Genomic DNA, 16602 nt, shown 5'->3' on the forward strand with positions numbered 1-16602 from the left:
TGTTGTAACTTTTTTTTTAAAAAATGGGTACACAGTTGTAAAAGAAATAATAACATGAGCAGAGACTGGGAGCAACAAGATATTTTCTATAAAGGGGTAACACAGGGGCGATGGGCCGATTGACCAGCATCTTTGCATTCTCCCGATCTAAATTTCTGGCGGGTTGTAAATATCGGCGAGGCTTCAAGCCGGCAGTGTTTGCTCGTTCTGGTTTGGGACTGGGTGCCTTGGACAGGTTGCCCCACCCGCTCCATGACGTTGGACCTCTGTTGCTGGAGCCGCTCACTTCCCTGTTCCTGTATAAAGAAGGCAGCGGGTTTTTTTTACACCATGTACCCGTTGCCCTGGAGTGGTGGCGATCGGAGACCGGGCTTCTACGACAACAGCTCGGTGCTGTTGAGGAACGCCAATTTTCACCACAACCCCGCAGTCCCTAAACTTCCCCAGCCTCGTCCCGGCGCCGGGCTGTTCGAGGACCCGCACTTCCCCGCCGACAACTCGTCCCTGCACGGCCCGGGAGGAGCTTCTCGCTTCAACGTCGCTGTATCCAGCTGGAAGCGACCTCAGGTAAAGACTGGGACAGGCTGGTGGGGGCTTGTCCATGAACGGAAGGGGGGATATCTTCGGGGGCATAATTTTAATGTGATTGGGAGGAAAGTATGGGGGAGATGTCAGAGATAAGTTTTTTTTAACACAGTGAGGGTGGGCACTTTGAACGCACTGTACAGGTAGATACATTCGGGGCATTTCAGACTGCTCTAATGTTTTCTTTGTTGCATTGGGAACTGAGGGGAGATCTGATAAGTGTATAAATTAGAGTGGTACGGTGGTGTAGTGGTTAGCAAGACGCTTTACAGTACAAGCAACACACATCAAAGTTGCTGGTGAATGCAGCAGGCCAGGCAGCATCTCTAGGAAGAGGTGCAGTCGACGTTTCAGGCCGAGACCCTTCGTCAGGACGTCGACTGCACCTCTTCCTAGAGATGCTGCCTGGCCTGCTGCGTTCACCAGCAACTTTGATGTGTGTTGCTTGAATTTCCAGCATCTGCAGAATTCCTGTTGTTTGCTTTACAGTGCAGGTGACCTGGCTACCATTTGTACGTTCTCCCTGTGAGTTTCCTCCGAATGCTCCGGGTTTCCTCCGACAGTCCAAAGATGTACGGGTTAGTAGGTTAATTATAATATAACTAGGCTAGGATTAAGTTGGGGGCTGCCGGTTGGCACAGCTCAAAGGCCCGAAGGGACCTGTTACAAGCTGTATTTCCAAATAATGTTTTAAAATTAAAAATAATCTTGCACTTGCTTTTAGTACATATTTAATTGAAAGGAACAAGGTGAAGCCTCCGTTGGTCTGGGTCGACCATGAATGTTGCATCTAGCTGTCTGGACACACAGGCCTGGGCAGTACGATATGGAAAGCAAGCAGTGGCCCAAGCCCAAGCAGCAGGCGCCCCCTCTCCAGCATCTGATAAACCCAAAGCTAGACAAGGTGAGGAGGTCCTGAAGGAAGATTTTAGGGAGCTAGGTAGAAAGCTGAGAGACAGGACCTGCAGGGTAGCAATCTCAGGATTGCTGCCTGTGCCACGTGCCAGTGAGGGTGATTTGGCAGGTGAATGCGCGGCTGAGGGACTGGTGCAAGGGAGCAGGGGTTCAGATTTATGGGTCATTAGGATCTCTTCTGGGGAAGGTATGACCTGTACAAAAGGAACGGGTAACACCTGAACCTGAGGGGGTCCAATATCCTTGCAGGCAGGTTGGCCTGGGTTGTCTGGGTGCGTTTAAACTAATTCGGCTGGGGAAAGGGAACAGGAATGATAGTGCTGAGATGAGGTAGTTGGGTTACAAACAGAGCCAATGTGTAGTGCGACTCCTAGCAAGGAGAGGCTGATAACAGGGCAAAATTGCAGTCAACAGGATGAGTTGCAGTGTAAAAGGTGGACAAAATCAGGACTGCAGATGTTATATTTGAATGCACGCCGTATACGGAATAAGGTAGATGAACTTGTAGCATAGTTACAGATCGGCATGTATGATATTGTAGGCATCACTGAATCATGGCTGAAAGATTATAGTCGGGAGCTTAATGTCGAAGAATTGTATTGAAAGGACAGACAGGAAGGCAGAAGGGGTGGTGTTGCTCTGTTGGTTAAAAAATGAAATCAAATCATTAGAAAGAGGTGACATATGGTCGGAAGGTGTTGAATAATTGTGGACGGAACTAAGGAACTGCAAGAGTAAAAAGACCCTGATGGGACTTGTATACAGATCCCCAAATAGTTGTGAGGATGTGGTCTACAAATTACAATAGCAGATAGAAAATGCACGCCAAAAGGGCAATGATACAATAGTCATGGGGGATTTCAATATGCAGGTAGATTGGGAGAATCAGGCTGGCGCTGGATTCCAGGAGGGGGAATTTCTAGAATGCCTACAAGACGGCTTTTTAGAGCAGCTTGTGGTCCAGTCCACCAGGGGATCTGCTATTCTGGATCAGGTGTTATGCAAGAATCTGGAATTGATAAGAGAGCTTAAGGTAAAAGAACCCTTGGGGGGGGGGGGAGCAATCATATTATGATTAAATTTACCCTGAATTTTGAGAAGGAGCAGCTAAAGTCAGATATGCTACTATTACAGTGGAGTCAAGAGAATTATAGAGGCATGAGAGAGGTGTTGGCCAGAATTCATTGGAAAAGAACACTGGCAGGGATGACAGCAGAGCAGCAATGGCTGGAATTTCTGGAAACAATTGGGAAGGCACAGGATGTATACATCCCAAAGAGGAAGAAGTATTCTAAAGGAAGGATCACACAACTATAGTTAACAAGAGAAGTCAAAGCCAACGTAAAAGCCAAAGAGAGGGCATTAAATAAGCAAAAATTAGTGGGAGTTTAGAGGATTGGGAAGTTTTCAAATGCCAACAGAAGGCAACTAAAAAAAAGTCATTAAGAAGGTAAAGATGGAATATGAAAATAAGCTAACCAATAATATTAAAGAAGATTCCAAAAGTTTCTTCAGATACATAAAGTATAATGAGGAGGCGAGAGTGGATATTGGACCACTAGAAACTGATGGTAGAGAGATGCTAATGGGGGACAAGGAAACGGCAGACAAACTGAATATGTATTTTGCATCAGTCTTCACTGTTGGAAGACACTAGGAGTATGGTGGAAGTTCCAAGTGTCGGAGGGCTTGATGTTTGTGAAGTTACCATAACTAGAGAGAAGGTTCTTGGCAAACAGAAAGGTCTGAAGGTAGATGAGTCACCTGGACCAGATGGTGTACACCCCAATGTTCTGAAAAAGGTGGCTGAAGAGATTGTGGAGGAATTAGTGATGATCCTTCAAGAATCACTAGATTCTGGAAGACTGGGAAACTGCAAATGTTCCTCCACTCTTCAAGAAGACAGAGAAATTATCGGCCAGTTAGTTTGACCTCAGTGGTTGGGAAGGTGTTGGAGTTGATTGTTAAGGATGTGGTTTCGGGGTACTTGGAGGCGCATGCTAAAATAGGCCTTAGTCAGCATGGTTTCCTCAAGGGAAAATTTTGTCTGACAAATCTGTTGGAATTCTTTGAACTGACAGAAGAATCAGTTGATGTTGTGTGTCTGGATTTTCTGAAGGCCTTTGACAAGGTGCCACACATGAAACTGCTTAACAATCTACGAGGCCATGATCTTACAGGGAAGATTCTAGCATGGATAAAGCAGTGACTGACTGGCAGGAGGTAGAGTGGGAATAAAGGGAGCCTTTTCTGGTTGGATACCAGTGACTAATGATGTTCCACAGAGGTCCGTGTTGGGACTGATCCTTTTTACATTATATATTAATGATTTGGATAATGGAATTACTGGCTTTGTTACAAAGTTTGTGGATGATACAAAGATAGGTGGAGAGGCAGGTAGTTTTGAGGAAGAAGAGATGCTACAGAAGGACTTGGAAAGATTAGGAGAATGGCAAAGAAATGTCAGATGGAAAGCAGCGTCGGGAAGTGTATGGCCATGCACTTTGGTAGAAGAAATGAACAGGTTGACTATTTTCTACATGGAGAGAAAATACAAAATCCGAGGCACAAAGGGACTTGAGAGTGCTTGTGGAGGATTCCCTAACGTTAATTTGCAGGTTGAGTCTGTTGTGAGGAAGGCAAATGCGATGTTAGTATTAATTTCAAGAGGACGAGAATATAAAAGCAAAGATGTAATGTTCAGACTCTATAAAGCACTGGTGAAGCCTCACTTGGACTATTGAAAGCAGTTTTGGGCCCCTTATCTTAGAAGGGATGTGCTGAAACTGGAGAGGGTTCAAAGGAGGTTCACAAAAATGATTCCAGGTTTGAATGGCTTGTCATACGAGGAATGTCAGATAGCACTGGACCTGTATTCATTGGAATTCAGAAGAATGAGGGATGACCTCATTGAAACCTATTGAATGGTGAAAGGCTTTGATGAAGTGGATGTGGAGAGGATGTTTCCTCTGGTGGGGAGAGTTTAGGGCCTGAAGGCACTGCCTCAGAATAGAGGAGTGTCCTTTTAGGACGGAGATGAGGAGGAATTTCTTTAACCAGAGAACGGTGAATCCGTGGAATCTTTGTCACGAGCATACATACAGACTTGGTATTTATATTTAAGGCAGAGACTGATAGATTCTTGATTGGTCAGGCACGAAGGGATGTGGGGAAAAGGCAAGATGTTGGGTCTGACAGCAGAAGTTTGAGATCACAGTTTTCCTTCTCCTAGATGAGCTGCCAACCATGGCCGACAAGCCCCATCTACCCGAAGCAACTGGTTTTAGGGTGCCAGTAACCCACCTTTGCCCCTTCTTCTGTCAGTAAAAATGGTTCCACTGGGTCTAGTAGCTGAACCACATGTGAAGGCCAGGAGCTGGACTCGGTTGTCAGAGGCTATTTGAGACATGCCATTGGGGACATTTAATAGGTAGTAGGAGCTTGTCGCAGTGACCATCAATGGGGAACTTATCCCAGTGACCATCCCTGGCCATGACAACCTAATGAACCAAGGTATAACTGCCAGCTTTTAGCAGTTTGGGAAGAGAAAGGAAGCTGTTGAACCTCTGGAACCTTAGCTGTTCTGTGATGTGTTTCATGTCCTCTGATACACTTGTTCATCAGATTCAGAATTACCAAATGTTCCAGCATTAATTACTGTCTGCTGAGTGAAGACCACTCCAAGCTGCTGCCAAGTCAGTGTTCCCTGACTTCACTCTGTTTCACTTGTTGTGCCTGTGTGAGATATTAACCATCAGACCATGAGAGATAGGAGCAGAAATGGGCCATTTGGCAAATTGAGTCTGATCCGCCATTCCAGCATGGCTGATTTATTATCCCTCTCAATCCCATTCTCCTGCCTCCTTTCCCAAAATCATTCTCATGAACATCCTCTGGACCCTCTCCAATGTCAGCACCATCCTTTCTCAGATAAGGAGCCTAAAACTGCTCACAGTACTCCAAGTGAGGACTCATCATTAAGTCCTTGCTTTTGTATTCTAGTCCTCCCGAAATGAATGCATTCACCTTTCTCACCATCAACTCAACCTCCAAGTTAACCTTTAGGGAATCCTACACAAGGGCTTCCAAGTCCCTTTGCACCTCCGATTTTGAGTTTTCTGCCCATTTAGAAAATAGTCTGTGCTTTGCTTCCTCCCACCAAAGTGCATTGGCATACATTTCCCGTCACTGTTATCCAGCTGCCACTTCCCTGCAGTCTCCCCACTTCCTCAACACTACCTGCCCCTCCACCTATCTTCATATCATCTGAAAACTTGGTCACAAATCCATCAATTCCATCATCAAAATCATTGATATATAAAGTAAAAAGAAGCAGTCCATATCCCCAGTGGAACACCACTAGTCACCAGCACCAATCAGAGAAGGCTTCCTTTATTCCCCCTCTTTGCTCCCTGAAAACAGCTACTGCCCTATCCGTGCTAGAATCTTTCTTGTGATGCACTGGGCTCTTAGCTCATTCAGCAGCCTCATGTGTGGCACCTTGTCAGAGGCCTTCTGAAAGTCCAAGTACACAACATCAACTAATTCTCCTTTGTCTATCCTGCTTGTTATTTTCTTAAAGGATTCCAACAGATTTTTCAGGCAAGGTTTTCAGTTAAGGAAACCATGCTGACTTTGGCTATTTTATCATGTGCTTCCAAGTATCCTGAGACCTCATCCTTCACAATGAACTCCAACATCTTCCCAGCCACTGTCATGAGCTGACTGGTCTATCAATTCCTTTCTTCTGCCCCTTGTTGGAATTCTTTGAGGAGATTACAAGTAGAATAGATAAAGGGTATGCAGTGGATGTTATATATTTGGATTTTCAGAAGGCTTTTGACAAGGAGGCTGCTTAAGACCCATGGTATTACAGGAAAGTTACTGGCATGGTTAGAGCATTGGCTGATTCGTAGGAGGCAGTGAGTGGGAAAAAAGGGATCCTTTTCTGGTTGGCTACCAGTGACTAGTGGTGTTCTGCAGTGAAACATAGAAACAGAAAACCTACAGCATAATACAGGCCCTTCAGCCCACAATGCAGTGCCGAACATTTACTTACTTAAAAATTACCTAAGGATACCCATAGCCCTCTATTTTTCTAAGCTCCATGTACCTATCCAGGAGCCTCTTAAAAGACCCTATTGTATCCGCCTCCACCACCATCGCTGGCAGTCCATTCCACGCATTCACCACTCTCTGCGTTTTTAAAAAAAACTTACCCCTAATATCTCCTCTGTACCTGCTTCCAAGCAGCTTAAAATTGTGCCCTCTCACGCTATTCACTTCAGCCCTGGGAAAAAGCCTCTGACTATCCACACAATCAGTGCCTCTCATCATCTTATACACCTCGGTCAGGTCACCTCTCATCCTCCGCCACTCCGAGGAGAAAAGGCCGAGTTCACTCAACCTATTCTCATAAGGCATGCTCCCCAATCCAGGCAATATCCTTGTAAATCTCCTCTGCACCCTTTCTATAGTTTCCACATCCTTCCTGTAGTGAGGTGACCAGAACTGAACACAGTATTCCCAGTGGGGCCTGACCAGGGTCCTATACAGCTGTAACATTACCTCTTGGTGCTTAAACTCAATCCCATTGATGAAGGCCAATGCACCGTATGCCTTCTTAACCACAGATTCAACCAGTGCAGCAGCTTTGAGTGGCCAATGGACTCGGACCCCACGATCCCTCTGATCCTCCACACTGCCAAGAGTCTTACCATTAATACTATGTTCTGCCATCATATTTGACCTACCAAAGTGAACCACCTCACAATTATCTGTGTTGAACTCCATCTGCCATTTCTCAGCTCAGTTTTGCATCCTATCAATGTCCCGCTGTAATCTCTGACAGCCCTCCACACAATCCACACCTCCAACCTCTGTGTCATCAGCAAATGTACTAACCTATCCCTCCACTTCCTCATTCAGGTCATTTATAGAAATCACAAAGAGTAGGGGTCCTAGAGAAGATCACTGAGGCACACCACTGGTCACCGACCTCCATGCAGAATATGACCCCTCTACAACCACACTTTGCCTTCTGTGGGCAAGCCAGTTCTGGATCCTCAAAGCAATGTCTCCTTGGATCCCATGCCTCCTTACTTTCTCAATAAGCCTTGCATGGGGTACCTTATCAAATGCCTTGCTGAAATCCATATACACTACATCTACTGCTCTTCTTTCAGCAATGTGTTTAGTCACATGCTCAAAAAATTCAATCAGGCTCGTAAGGCACGACCTGCCCTTGGCAAAGCCATGCTGACTATTCCTGATCAAATTATACCTCTCCAAATGTTCATAAATCCTGTCTCTCAGGATCTTCTCCATCAACTTACCAACCACTGAGGTAAGACTCACTGGTCTATAATTTCCTGGGCTATCTCTACTCCCTTTCTTGAATAGGGGAACAACACCTGAAGCCCTCCAATCCTGCGGAACCTCTCCTGTCCTCATTGATGATGCAAAGATCATCGCCAGAGGCTCAGCAATCTCCTCCCTCGCCTCCCACAGTAGCCTGGGATACATCTTCTCCAGTTCCAGTGACTTATTCAATTTGGTGCTTTCCAAAAGCTCCAGCACATCCTCTTTCTTAATATCTATATGCTCAAGCTTTTCAATTGTCTGTAAGTCATCCTTGCAATCGCCAAGATCCTTTTCCATAGTGAATACCGAAGCAAAGTATTCATTAAGTACCTCTGCTATCTCCTCCAGTTCCATACACACTTTCCCACTGTCACACTTGATTGGTCCTATTCTCTCACGTCTTATCCTCTTGCTCTTCACGTACTTGTAGAATGCCTTGGTGGTTTCCTTAATCCTGCTTGCCAAGTCCTTCTCATGGCTCCTTCTGACTCTTTTAATTTCATTCTTAAGCTTCTTCTGCTAGCTTTATGATCTTCTAGATCTCTATCATTATCTAGTTTTTTTGAACTTTTCGTAAGCTTTTCTTTTCTTTTCTTCTTGACTAGATTTTCAACAGCCTTTGTACACCACGGTTCCTGTACCCTACCATTCTTTCCCTGTCTCATTGGAAAGTATCTATGCAGAACTCCATGCAAATATCCCCTGAACATTTGCCACATTTCTGCTGTATGTTACCCTGAGAACATCTGTCCGAATTTATGCTTCCATGTTTCTGCCTGATAACTTCATATTTTCCCTTACTTCAATTAAACACTTCCCTAACTTGTCTGTTCCTATCCCTCTCCAATGCTATGGTAAAGGAGAAAGAATTGTGATCACTAACTCCAAAAGAGAGACCTGACACCTGACCAGGTTCATTTCCCAATACCAGACCAAGTACAGCCTCTCCTCTTATAGGCTTATCTGCATATTGTGTTAGGAATCTTCCCGAACACACTTAACAAACCCCTTGCTTTAGGGAGATGCAAATCAATATTTGGGAAATTAAAATCTCCCACCACGACAACCCTGTTATTATTACACCTTTCCAGAATCTGTCTCCCTATCTGCTGCCCGATGTCCCTGTTACTATTGGGTGGTCTGTTAAAAAAACACCCTGTGGAGTTATTGACCCCTTCCTGTTTCTAACTTCCACCCACAGAGACTCAGCAGGCAACTCCTCCATGACTTCCTCCTTTTCTGTAGCCGTGACACTATCTCTGATCAGTAGTGCCACGCCCCCACCTCGGTGTTTGGTTGGTGTTGGGACCGCTTCTTTTTATGCTGTATGTCAATAATTTAGATGATGGAATAGATGGCTTTGTTGCCAAGTTTGCAGATGATAGGAAGATTGGTGAAGGGGCAGGTAGTGTTGAGGAAACAGGAAGGCTGCAGAAGGACCTGGACAGGAGAATGGGCAAGAAAGTGGCAAATAAAATACAATGTTGGAAAATGCACGGTCATGCACTTTGGTAGTAGAAATAAACATGCAGACTGTTTTCTAAATGGGGAGAAAATCCAAAAATCTGAGATGCATAGGGACTTGGGAGTCCTTGTGCAGAACACCCTAAAGATTAACTTGCAGGTTGAGTTGGTGGTGAGGAAGGCAAATACAATGTTAGCATTCATTTCAAGGGGTCTAGAATACAAGAGTAAAGATGGGATGCTGAGGCTTTATAAGCCGCACCTTGATTATTGTGAACAGTTTTGGGCTTCTTATCTAAGAAAAACATTGAAGGTTCAAGTATTTTAAAATCTGAAGTTTGTAGTGCAGTAAATAAGATGAAAGGCAGCAGGTCCTGATGAATTAGTAATAGAACAAATTATTGCCCTTGAAGATTGTGGAATTGAAAAACTTACTGATTGAATCAATGACGTTTATGAGACTGGAATAATGCCAGAAGAGATGAAAAAATCAGTATTATCACTCTTCCTAAGAAAGCTGGAGCAATAGAATGTGAATTACATAGGACCATAAGTTTCATGAGTCATATCACCAAGATACTTCTAAGAATTTTGATGACAAGAGCTAAAAGTAAGATACAAGCTGAAATAGGCAAAGAACGATGTGGTTTTGTGAAAGACAAAGGTGCAAGAAATGCAATATTGATGTTAAGGATACTATCAGAACAAGCTATTCAAGTGCAAAAAGATGTGTTTGTTTTATCGACTACACAAAAGCATTTGATAAAGTGAAGCACAATAAGTTAAGGTGTTATACTTACATGCACGCAGCATAAGGAATAAGGTCGATGATCTTGTCATACAGCTACAGATAGGCAGGTATGATATTGTGGCCATCACTGAGACATGGCTAAAGGATGCATGTCTCTGGGAGCTGAAATCCAAGGAACATCCAAGGATACACGGTGTATCGGAAGGATAGGCAGGTAGGCAGAGGGGGTGGCGTGGCTTTATTGGTAAGAAATGATATTAAATCTTTAGAAAGAGGTGACATAGGATCAGAAGGTGCGGAATCTTTATGGGTTGAGCTAAGAAATCGCAGGGGTAAAAGGACCCTGATGGCAGTTATATACAGGCCTCCAAACAGCTGCAGGGATGTAGACTACAAATTACAACAGGAAATAGAAAAGGCTTGTCAGAAGGACAGTGTTATAATAATTGTGGGGGATTTTAACATGCGAGTGGATTGGGAAAATCAGGTCGGCACTGGATCTCAAGAGAGAGAATTTGTAGAATGTCTGCGAGATGGCTTTTTAGAACAGCTTGTTGTTGAGCCCACTAGGGGATCGGCTGTACTGGATTGGGTATTGTGTAATGAACCAGAGGTGATTAGAGAGATTGAGGTGAAAGAACCCTTAGGAGGCAGTGATCATAACATGTTTGAGTTCACTGTGAAATTTGAAAAAGAGAAGCCGAAATCTGATGTGTCGGTATTTCAGTGGAGTAAAGGAAATTACAGTGGCATGAGAGAGGAACTGGCCAAAGTTGACTGGAAAGGGACACTGGCGGGAAAGATGGCAGAGCAGCAGTGGCTGGAGTTTATGCGAGAAATGAGGAAGGTGCAAGACAAGTATATTCCAAAAAAGAAGAAATTTTCAAATGGAAAAAGGATGCAACCGTGACTGACAAGAGAAGTCAAAGCCAAAGTTAAAGCAAAGGAGAGGGCATACAAGGAAGCAAAAATTAGTGGGAAGACAGGATTGGGAAGTTTTTAAAAGCTTACAAAAGGAAACTAAGAAGGTCATTAAGAGGGAAAAGATGAACTATGAAAGGAAGCTAGCAAATAATATCAAAGAGGATGCTAAAAGCTTTTTCAAGTATATAAAGAGTAAAAGACAGGTAAGAGTAGATATAGGACCGATAGAAAATGATGCTGGAGAAATTGTAATGGGAGATAAGGAGATAGTGGAGGAACTGAACGAGTATTTTGCATCAGTCTTCACTGAGGAAGACATCAGCAGTATACCGGACACTCAAGGGTGTCAGGGAAGAGAAGTGTGCGCAGTTACAATTATGACAGAGAAAGTACTCAGGAAGCTGAATAGTCTAAGGGTAGATAAATCTCCCAGACCAGATGGAATGCACCCTCGTGTTCTGAAGGAAGTAGCTGTGGAGATTGCGGCGGCATTAGCGATGATCTTTCAAAAGTCGCTAGATTCTGGCATGGTTCCGGAGGACTGGAAAATTGCAAATGTCATTCTGCTATTTAAGAAGGGGGCAAGGAAGCAAAAAGGAAATTATAGACCTGTTAGCTTGACATTGGTGTTTGGGAAGTTGTTGGAGTCGATTGTCAAGGATGAGGTTACTGAGGACCTGGAGGCATATGACAAGATAGGCAGAACTCAGCATGGTTTCCTTAAAGGAAAATTCTGCCTGACAAACCTATTACAATTTTTTGAGGAAATTACAAGTAGGCTAGGCAAGGGAGATGCAGTGGACGTTGTATATTTGGATTTTCAGAAGGCCTTTGACAAGGTGCCACACATGAGGCTACTTAACAAGATAAGAGCCCATGGAAATACGGGGAAGTTACATACATGGATAGAGCGTTGGCTGATTGGCGGGAAACAGAGAGTGGGAATAAAGGGATCCTATTCTGGTTGGCTGCCGGTTACCAGTGGTGTTCCACAGGGGTCCATTTTGGGGCCGCTTCTTTTTAACGTTGTACATCAACGATTTGGATTATGGAATAGATAGCTTTGTGGCTAAGTTTGCTGCTGATACAAAGATAGGTGGAGGGATCTGTAGTGCTGAGGAAACAGAGAATCTGCAGAGAGACTTGGATAGATTGGAAGAATGGGCAAAGAAGTGGCAAATGTAATACAATGTTGGAAAGTGTATGGTTATGCACTTTGGCAGAAGAAATAAATGGGCAGACTATTATTTAAATGAGGAGAGAATTCAAAGTTCTGAGATGCAACGGGACTTGGGAGTCCTTGTACAGGATACCCTTAAGGTTAACCTCCAGGTTGAGTCAGTAGTGAAGAAGGCGAATGCAATGTTGGCATTCATTTCTAGAGGAATAGAGTATAGGAGCAGGGATGTGACGTTGAGGCTCTATAAGGTGCTGGTGAGACCTCACTTGGAGTACTGTGGGCAGTTTTGGGCTCCTTATTGAAGAGTGGATGTGCTGACGTTGGAAAGGGTGCAGAGAAGGTTCACTAGAATGATTCCAGGAGTGAGAGGGTTAACATATGAGGAACATTTGTCTGCTCTTGGACTGTATTCCTTGGAGTTTAGAAGAATGAGGGGGGACCTCATAGAAACATTTTGAATGTTGAAAGGCATGGACAGACTGGATGTGGCAAAGTTGTTTCCCATGATGGGGGAGTCTAGTACGAGAGGGCATGAATTAAGGATTGAAGGGCGCCCATTCAGAACAGAGATGCAAAGAAATTTTTTTAGCCAGAGGGTGGTGAATCTATGGAATTTGTTGCCACAGGCGGCAGTGGAGGCCAAGTCATTGGGTGTATTTAAGGCAGAGATTGATAGGTATCTGAGTAGCCAGGGCATCAAAGGTTATGGTGAGAAGGCGGGGGAGTGGGACTAAATGGGAGAATGGATCAGCTCATGATAAAATGGTGAAACAGACTCGATGGGCCGAATGGCTGGCTTCTGCTCCTTTGTCTTATGGTCTTATGGTCTAAGTTATTTGAAATATTACAGGAAACTCTAGATCTAGATTCGAAAGACCTCTGCCTAATCAGAAATCTGTACCAGGAACAAACTGCCGCTGTAAGAATAGATGGAGAAGTGAGTCAGTTTACGAAAATCAAGAGAAGCGTTAGACAAGGGTGTGTTTTCTCCCCGATTTATTTAATGTGTATAGTGAAACAATATTACAAAAAATAAGGGACATCTTGGGAATTAAAGCTGGCAGTGAAAACATCAATAATTTCAGATATGCAGATGACACTGTGTTAATTGCAAGTACGGAGGAAGAACTATAAAACTTAAATTGATATAATTGTTGAAGAAAGTGCAAAAATAGGTCTATCTATCAATTGCAAAAAGACAGGATGTATGGTGATATCCAAAAAGAAGGAGAATCCTATCTGCAGGCTGAGAATAAAGGGGGAAGACATAAAACAAGTACAGAACTTTTGCTGCTTAGGAAGCTGGGTGACATCAGATGGCAGGTGCGACATGGACATCAAAAGAAGAATAAGGATGGCAAAAGACACCTTTACGAGAATGAAGAGTATACTGACCAATATTAAACTAGGCATGACAACCCGCCTCAGAGTACTGAACTGATATGTTTATCCAGTTATGTTATATGGCTCAGAATGTTGGACAATATTTAGTAATGTGAAGAAACGAATTGTAGCAGCAGAGATGTGGTTTTTGAGGAGGATGCAAAGAATATAATGGACGAAACGAATATTTAATGAGGATGTCATGAACAGAGCAAACACAAAAAGAGAAATAATGTATGAGATCATGAAAAGGCAACGTAACTTCATTTGACATGTGATTAGGAAAGAGGAGTTAGAATGCACCATCCAATCTCTCTGCCTACCTGCCTGGCAATAATACAATGTGTATCCTTGGATGTTAAGCTCCCAGCTATAATCTTCATTCAGCCACAATTCAGAGATAACCACAAGGTCATACGTGCCAGCTTCTAACTGTGTCACAAGATCATCTACCTTATTCTGTATACTGTGTGTATTCGGATATAACGCCCTCAATCCTGTATTTGTCACCCTTTTTGATTTTGTCCTCGTGTTACACTGCAACTTATCCCACTGACTGCAATTTTGCCCTATCATCTGCCTGTCCCTCCTCTCAGTCTCACTACACACTGCAACTAGTTGTATGCCAACTGCCCCATCCTCAACTCTATCTCTCAGATTCCCAGCCCCCTGCCAATTTAGTTTAAACCCTTCCCAACAGCTCTAGCAAACCTGCCCACAAGGATATTGGCCCCCTCTGGCTTTCAATTGTAAACCTTCCCTTCCCAGAAGAGATCCCAATGATCGGGAAATCCGAACCCCTGCCCCTTGAGCCAGTGCCTCAGCTCTACGTTCACCTGCCAAATTATCCTGTCCTTGCCCTCACTGGTGTGTGGCACAGGCAGCAATCAGGTGCTACGGTTTCTTCCCACAGTCCAAAGACGCACTGCTTAGATGATTAGTTGGCCATTGCCAATACTCTTCAGAGATTGTCTGCCTGGCATCAGTGATCACATGACTAGGACTTGTGGGTATGCACCAACTGCTTGTACAACCACCCGCTCCCATGGCTTCACGTGACCCTGATCAGGGTGGGGGGTGTTGCCAAGGGTGCCCCGCAGGCTCGTGGAGGGAAGGAACTCTCTACTTCTCCTTTGGTATAGAATGTTTGAACGTTGGCAGTAGAGGAACACTGTTTTGTTCGGCTGCATTTATGTATGGTTGAATGGTAATTAAACTTGAGTTTGATTTGATTTGACTTAATTCCACCACCGCCACCCAACCTATGATTAGGCTAGGATTAAATAGGTGGGTTGCTGGGCTAGACCACTCCTTGGGCCGGAAGGGCCTGTAACACACTGTATTTCTAAATAAAATTTAAAAATAAATAAATAAGAGCAATTACGGCAATAACAGGTAGATTGTGCAAAGACCACACATGCACTGGCAGATTGTGCAAAGACCACACATTTCCTTTTCTAAAAGGAATGGGAGGATTCCGATGGGATTAGAGGGTATGAGTTATACGGAGAGGTTGGACAACTTGGAATGTTTTCCCCGAAGCACTTGGGACTGAGGAGAGATCAGATAGGCTTATAAAGTTATATTAGAAACACAGAAAACCTACAGCACAATACTGGCCCTTTGGCCCACAAAGTTGTGCCAAACATATCCCTACCTTAGAAATTATAAGGCTTACCTGTAACCCTCTATTTTTCTAAGCTCCATGTACCTATCTAAAGTCTCTTAAAAGACCCTATTGTATCCGCCTCCACCATCTTTGCTGGCAGCCCATTCCACGCATTCACCACTCTCTGAGTAAAAAACTTACCCCTAACATCTGCTCTGTGCCTGCTCCCTAGCACCTTAAACCCGTGTCCTCTTGTGGTAACCATTTCAGCCCTGGGAAAAAGCCTCTGACTATCCACACGATCAATGCCTCTCATCATCTTATACACCTCTATCAGGTCACCTCTCACCCTCTGTCGCTCCAAGGAGAAAAGGCCGAGTTCACTCAACCTGTTTTCATAAGGCATGCGCCCCAATCCAGGCAACATCCTTGTATATCTCCTCTGTACCGTTCCTATGGCTTCCACATCCTTCCTATAGTGAAGCGACCAGAACTGAGCACAGTACTCCAAGTGGGGTCTGACCAGGGTCCTATATAGCTGCAACGTTACCTCTCGGCTCCTAAATTCAATTCCACGATGGATGAAGACCAATACACCATACGCCTTCTTAACCACAGAGTCAACCTGCGCAGGTACTTTGAGCGTCCTATGGACTCAGACCCCAAGATCCCTCTGATCCTCCACACTGCCAAGCCTTACCATTAATACTACATTCTGCCATTATATTTGACCTACCAAAATGAACCACTTCACACTTATCTGGGTTGAACTCCATCTGCCACTTCTCAGCCCAGTTTTGCATTGTATCAATGTCCTGCTGTAACATCTGACAGCTCTCCACACTATCCACAACACCTCCAACCTTTGTGTCATCAGCAAACTTACTAACCCAGCCTTCCACTTCCTCATCGAAATCATTTATAAAAATCACGAAGAGTAAGGGTCCCAGAACAGATCCCTGAGGTACACCACTGGTCACCGGTCTCCAATGCAGAATATGACCCGTCTACAACCACTGATTGCCTTCTGTGGGCAAGCCAGTTCTGGATCCACAAAGCAAAGTCCCCTTGGATCCCATGCCCCTTTACTTTCTCAATAAGCCTTGCATGGGGTACCTTATCAAATGCCTTGCTGAAATCCATATACACTACATCTACTGCTCTTCTTTCAGCAATGTGTTTAGTCACATGCTCAAAAAATTCAATCAGGCTCGTAAGGCACGACCTGCCCTTGGCAAAGCCATGCTGACTATTCCTGATCAAATTATACCTCTCCAAATGTTCATAAATCCTGTCTCTCAGGATCTTCTCCATCAACTTACCAACCACTGAGGTAAGACTCACTGGTCTATAATTTCCTAGGCTATCTCTACTCCCTTTCTTGAATAAAGGAACAACATCCGCAACCCTCCAATCCTCCGGAACCTC

General features: G+C 44.2%; 1 protein-coding gene across 4 annotated transcripts in view; it reads left to right on the forward strand.

Annotated features, from left to right (window-relative positions):
- The first annotated feature begins 287 nt into the window (after positions 1-287).
- The window catches only part of LOC134354589 (calpain-9-like), a 107591-nt gene continuing 91276 nt past the window's right edge, over positions 288-16602 (forward strand). For all 4 annotated transcript variants that reach the window (XR_010019855.1, XM_063063560.1, XM_063063558.1 and 1 more), the window contains exon 1: positions 288-567. Coding sequence is in view for 3 of the 4 variants with exons in the window: in XM_063063560.1 (XP_062919630.1) it covers positions 331-567 (237 nt within the window). In the remaining variant the exon portion in view is untranslated. The remainder of the gene's footprint in view (positions 568-16602) is intronic.

The sequence above is a fragment of the Mobula hypostoma genome, chromosome 12 (genome assembly GCF_963921235.1).
Source record: "Mobula hypostoma chromosome 12, sMobHyp1.1, whole genome shotgun sequence".
In the NCBI taxonomy this organism is placed as follows: Eukaryota; Metazoa; Chordata; class Chondrichthyes; order Myliobatiformes; family Myliobatidae; genus Mobula; species Mobula hypostoma.